Source organism: Labeo rohita, unplaced genomic scaffold (genome assembly GCF_022985175.1).
Source record: "Labeo rohita strain BAU-BD-2019 unplaced genomic scaffold, IGBB_LRoh.1.0 scaffold_143, whole genome shotgun sequence".
NCBI lineage: Eukaryota > Metazoa > Chordata > Actinopteri > Cypriniformes > Cyprinidae > Labeo > Labeo rohita.
The window spans coordinates 161692-167691 of NW_026127593.1; the positions used below are offsets into that span (position 1 = coordinate 161692).

The window sequence follows — 6000 nt, forward strand, 5'->3', positions numbered from 1 at the left end:
AAACTGCAGTAGAGCTTTTATTTTGGCGGGAAACTCCAGCTTCAGTGCAAACAGGTTTGCAAACGCGTCTCATTACAAATCTAGTGAAATATTGTAAACATCTGCCCATTAAAATGTTGGAAATTATGCTAATGTGACAATGTGTAACTGGTTGCCGTTGCATTCTCAAACGCGCGCTAAACTCACGGCAAAAACAATGTTCACCGCATTGATTGTCAATCAAAGAGTCGCTCTGACTCTGACGCGGCAAACATCAAATCACGAACTGATCGTCTGACTCTGAATGAAGTGTGTGCTTCACAAACAAGCAGCGAAACAGACTTGATCAACAGATAAAACCATATAACGCTTAGTTCGTTTGACGGACACTTTTCCAAAGCGATGGCACGAAACACAACGTTAAAGACGTCTATGTTAAAATGACGAGCATAAATATTTTCGGTTTATTATGAAACTGTGGCGGGACAGATGAGACTGTGGCGGGCCGCTACACTCTAGTTAATGAATGGGAAACACTGATATTGTACTGTAAAATACAGAATATTATTATAATTATCTTTTTTTTTTTTTATTTCATAGTATGATTATTATGAAAATCTAATATTGTTGGATAAAAGAAGTAGCTAAAGCTGCTATTTGTATAATTGTATGTATAGCTTAATTTTTGTTTTCTCTTCTGCAGGTTAAAGTGTATCAGTATTACAGATGAAGGTTGTGCTGCTCTGGCATCAGCGTTTCATTCAAACCTCAGAGAGCTGGATCTGAGCAGGAATCAAATAGGAGACTCTGGAGTGACAGAAATCTCCAGTCTGCTGAGAAATTCACAGTGCACACTACAGATACTCAGGTCTGAATTTGGTTAATCTAAACATGAATCAATGTAAAGCTCCAGCTGGTCTGTAAACTGGTGCTGTGTCACAAGGAATGGATCAGTAATGTGAAATTGGTGTGTTGGTGTAGATACATTTATGAAATAATGACAAACAGATTGCTTTTTTGAGATGATGGAAAATGTTAATTTTCTAATAGTTTAATAAATGCTAATGAATTCTTATTTTAATGTGTGTGTGTTTTGTCTTTCTGTAGACTTTCAGACTGCAGTATCACTGAAGAAGGTTATAAAGCTCTGGCTTCAGCTCTGAGATCAAACCCTTCACACCTGATAGAGCTGGATCTCACAGGAAATGATCCTGGACAATCAGGAGTGAAGGAGCTCAGTGATTTACTACAGGATGGACTCTGTTCATTAAAGACCATCAGGTGAAAAAGACCCTAAAATATTTAAAAATGAACCACAGATGTATGAAAATAGATAGAAGGGTCAAATGACCCATTGTTGAATAGGAATGAGATGAATTGGAAATAAATAGCAGTTCAGAGAAATTCAACAGACAAAATATAAAAATATAAATTATGTGAAATCCGTATCTGCTTCCTGTAGGTTTTTGAAAAGTCCTGCTGCAGAGGAAGCGTGTGAGTATCTCACTGGAGTTCTGGGTAAAAGTCCATTACTACTGAAAGAACTGGATCTGAGTGGAGATAAATTAGGAGATCTGGATGGGGAGAAACTCTCTGCTCTTTTGATGGACTCTCATAGCAAACTGGAGAAAATAATGTGAGTGAACATGATTTATACATTGAAATCTCTTTGATTATTCATTATTAACCCTCCTGTTACCCTAAAATCCGCTAACACCTTTTTTCCAGTGGGGTCAATTTGACCCCAGCAAGTGAAACCTCCAGAATATGACTTTTTGACTAAAATTTTTGTGTCAAGTCATTTATACCTTTGTTGACTTGTTAAAAAGGCCTTTTAAATAAACCATATTGGTATGCCATATTTGGCTGGTTTGTTTGGCATGTATTGTCTGAAGGGCCATGAAATGGAGCCAGACGTTCATCCACAGTGATGGGAGGAGTGGATTGTAAAGTAAGGTGACCAGACGTACCACTTCCTGGGGACATGTTCAGCACAGGATTTCTAATTTGCCTAAAATAACCAGGTGTTGTTATATGACATCAAAGGCCCCCAGCACTGCATGTTTTGTATGTCTCCCTTATGTGAGACACCCAGCTGAGGTCTTCTCTACTAAGGCAGTCTCTACTAATGAGCTGATGAGTTGAATCAGGTGTGTTTGATGAAGGGGGACATACAAAATGTGCAGGGTTGGGGGGCCTCCAGGACAGATTTGAAACCCCCGGCTATACACCTTTCCCTCCGAGTTTAAAGTAATTTCAAGTATATCCTATTCAATTGATGGTGTAATCAAAAACTGCTGATATTGGACAAGGCTGACAGCATATCTGATGGGCCCTGGAACCATTTTGTTGACATTAATAGCACTAAGTCTTCTCTGTCATCAAGTGGGGAGCGGGACCATAATAACTTTTCATTTGTGTAAGGTAATGTGTCTGCTGGTGGTTGAGAGACAACAGAAGATCAACACTAGGAGTCTCATTCTCATGTGAGGAGGATGCCTCATAATCAGGGTCATCCTCTGCATTATCATCTATCTCAGAGACGTGTCACTCTGTCACTTTCACTGTCAAAAAAAAAAAAAAAAAAAAAAATGTGACAAAATCTTATTGACAGAAAACCTTTGCTTAGAGGCCATTTTCAATAGAGAGAAAGCATAAAGAGAGAGCCCACAAAACACAAAGAAAAATTATTCAGAAGGCTTCTGTGTGAGCATTTATATGTTTGCTCCTCCCCAGTAAACCACAAAAAATATGTTTTGAATATTACACTGAATATATAAAATTATAGTAAATGTTATAAAATTATAACATTTTATAGTGTCCTCAATATCACCCAAAAAATGTGTGTAAACTTTTGAGATTTCTTATGTTTTATACATAAAAAAGAGCCTGGGGTCTTTTATGCGTTATTTCAGGCAGAACACGTCAGTCAAGCTCACATCAGCTGATAGTCAGCTGTTCCTGACGTGTACCAGTCCAGTCTTGACACTTATCACAGCGGTCCATTTAATTCCATTCTTTCCGCATCTCTTCTATCACATCAATGCTCACAATCAAACTCCCTCCTCCAACCCCAACTCAACCTGTAATCTAATCTGACTTTTCTTTCTTTCTGTATCAGTTCACTACATTGCATGTATTCTCTACCATGTATTTGTATTTTCTACAACTCATGTAAATTGTGAATTGTAATTATGTGGGCATTTACTGGATCTGTTCTGTACCCCAGGGGGGTTTGACTTGCTGCTCTCCCCGCTCTGTCCAAGCATGTTTATCAGTCATGGCTGCATGGACAGGCGTTTAGAGTTTTGCCCAGAACAGAACCATACCGCCAACACTAACAATTGCAATATATTTGTAATAAATATACTTGGTTAAAATGGTCCTGTCTGAAATGCTGTTTTTGTGTTCAGGCTGAATAATTGTGATCTGACAGAGAAAAGCTGTTCAGTTCTAGCTACTGTTCTCTCCTCCAAAACCATCCTGAAAGAGATGAACCTGAACAGCAGTCATCTGCTGGACTCAGGAGTCAAAGAGATCTGTGAGGGACTGAAGAATCCTGTGTGTGAGCTGAAGATACTGAAGTGAGTACATTTCACCAACAGCTACACTCAACACCACAGCAGTGAGATCAATATTGCACATTGGTTGATGATGGGAATATTATATATGTAAAAAATATATATTTGCATTAGAATTTTGTTTATTTTGACACAAAATAAATGTAACACATTAAACAGGAGACTTTTCAGACATGCACTCCACTCCACCTCAGCTCCAGCTGCTAGTCAGTGTCCTGTATCATTTCATATCAAAGTGTGAAAGAAACTACGAGCATGCAATGTCCAGTTACAGTTGGAGTCAAAAGTTTACATATACCTTGCAGAATCTGCAAATTGTTAATTATTTGGCCAAAATAAGAGGGATCAATTTTCTCTTGTGGACTATATGTAAACTGTTGCTTTAACCAATCAGATTTCCAATTGGCAACACCGGGTCCACCTAACAGGCATACGATAAAGTCAGCGTTTACACGTTTTTGGATTGGATGATGGCCAGAGAGTGTAGTAGTAGTCAGAGCAGGCAAACAGTTGTTTTGACAGTATTATTACTGTTTCTAAGGTTTCTTACTGCATGTTATTGTTTATTTAGTACTGACCTGAATTAGACTTTTCACATAAAAGATGTTTACATACAGCCACAAGAGAAATTAATAGTTGATTTTAAAAAAGTTCAAAAGTTTACATACACTTATTTTTTTATATGATCAACATTTTTATTCAGATTTAGTTTAACATCAGAAACTTACATAACACAATTCACAGTTCAACTTCAGAAGTATGTTTATTTATTATATTTGTTATTATAATTTTATTTATTATTATTTATAATATTTATTATATTTATATGTTTCTGAATAAATCAGTGTGTTGGTGTAGATACATTTATAAAACATTGACAAACAGATTGCTTTTTTGAGACGATGGAAAATGTTGAAACCCTAATGGTGTAATACATGCTAATGAAGTCTTTTAATGTGTGTGGATTTTTTTTTTTTTTTTTTTTGTCTTTTCGTAGACTTTCAGACTGCAGTATCACTGAAGAAGGTTATAAAGCTCTGGCTTCAGCTCTGAGATCAAACCCTTCACACCTGATAGAGCTGGATCTCACAGGAAATGATCCTGGACAATCAGGAGTGAAGGAGCTCAATGATTTACTACAGGATTCAAACTGCCAACTCAAGACACTGAGGTGAGATGTGATGAAGTAATACAAATTAAATGATATGTAGGTGAACTTTTTATTTTTATTTTTTTACTTATATAATATGTTGAACAACCTGTTGCTACATCAAAGTTAACAAAGAAAAAAAACAACTTGGGCTTTTAAGCAATATTTTATCAGAATCACGTTTATTGACAAGTAATGTAGGTATACAATAACAATGAATTTGTCTTGGTAAATTGGTGTCAAACAACAGAAAATCAGGAATAAATGAGAATAAAGAACAATAAGGTAAACAATTTTAAAGTAAGGCAAGTCAGCTATACAATAAAAGCAAAAGAAAAATAAAATGAATATGTTGTCCATTGTATAAAATGTGAATTGAATCCTGCTTCATCTTCTCTTCTGCAGGTTTTTGGGTCCTACTGCAGATGAAGCCTGTCAGTATGTGACTGGAATTATGGGTAAAAACCCGTTACTCCTGAGAGAACTGAATCTGAGTGAACATGAACTAGGAGACACACGAGTGAATCAGATCACTGCTCTACTGCAGGATAAACACTGTCAACTCAACACACTGAAGTGAGTTTTGACATGTATTAATACTAACTTTATTGAGTGGGAATAAATTAGGAATTTAGGAAAAGTAAATTGGTCAGAGAGGGTCGACCTAAATCTGATATTGTGTTACTGTTCTGTGTTACTGTTAAGTCACACAAAAGACATACAAGCACTAAAAGCACAATGTTTTGTGCACAATATTCCAAGTCTTCTGAAGGTATTCGATAGGTTAATGTGAGGTACAGATGAATATTTAAGTCCTTACAATAAAGTTCATGTAAACACTTTTCTCTGAAAAAATCGAATCCACGTCAGACGGAGTGGGTTGGAGAAGTTACAAATTTATTCATAAGTTTTCAGAAATGCAAAAGTAACAGAAGAATCATAACTTGGAACTGAAAAATTAAAATTAAAATTTCAATAAGCATGTTCAGTCCAATCATTTCACAAATAAACTGAATATCATCAATTTAATTTAAGGTTTTCTCAATCAGTCTAAATCAAACTAAGTTAGTCTAACTTCTATGTTTAATCTATCAATCTATAAACCATAAGTCATAAACCATAAATTATAGAAATCATAGAAATCTGAAAAGAATAAGTCTATAAGAGAACTAGGTGCACCCATCAGTCAGAGCAAGAGAGTTAAGCCGGGCTCACACTACAGGATTTTTAGCCTGATTTTGCCCCAATTTTCTCCTCCCAAGAATCGGAGGAAAAATCTTGTCGAGCACC

At 36.2% G+C, this 6000-nt stretch overlaps 1 protein-coding gene across 1 annotated transcript in view; it reads left to right on the forward strand.

Moving 5' to 3' along the window:
* Window positions 1–5286, forward strand: part of LOC127158286 (ribonuclease inhibitor) — a gene marked incomplete at its 3' end in the record, with an annotated part of 29039 nt that extends 23753 nt beyond the window's left edge. Inside the window, exons 11-16 of the mRNA XM_051101454.1 lie at window positions 683–847; window positions 1087–1260; window positions 1442–1615; window positions 3393–3563; window positions 4558–4731; window positions 5116–5286. Coding sequence (XP_050957411.1) covers window positions 683–847; window positions 1087–1260; window positions 1442–1615; window positions 3393–3563; window positions 4558–4731; window positions 5116–5286 — 1029 coding nt within the window. The remainder of the gene's footprint in view (window positions 1–682; window positions 848–1086; window positions 1261–1441; window positions 1616–3392; window positions 3564–4557; window positions 4732–5115) is intronic.
* Between the last annotated feature and the right edge of the window lie 714 nt (window positions 5287–6000).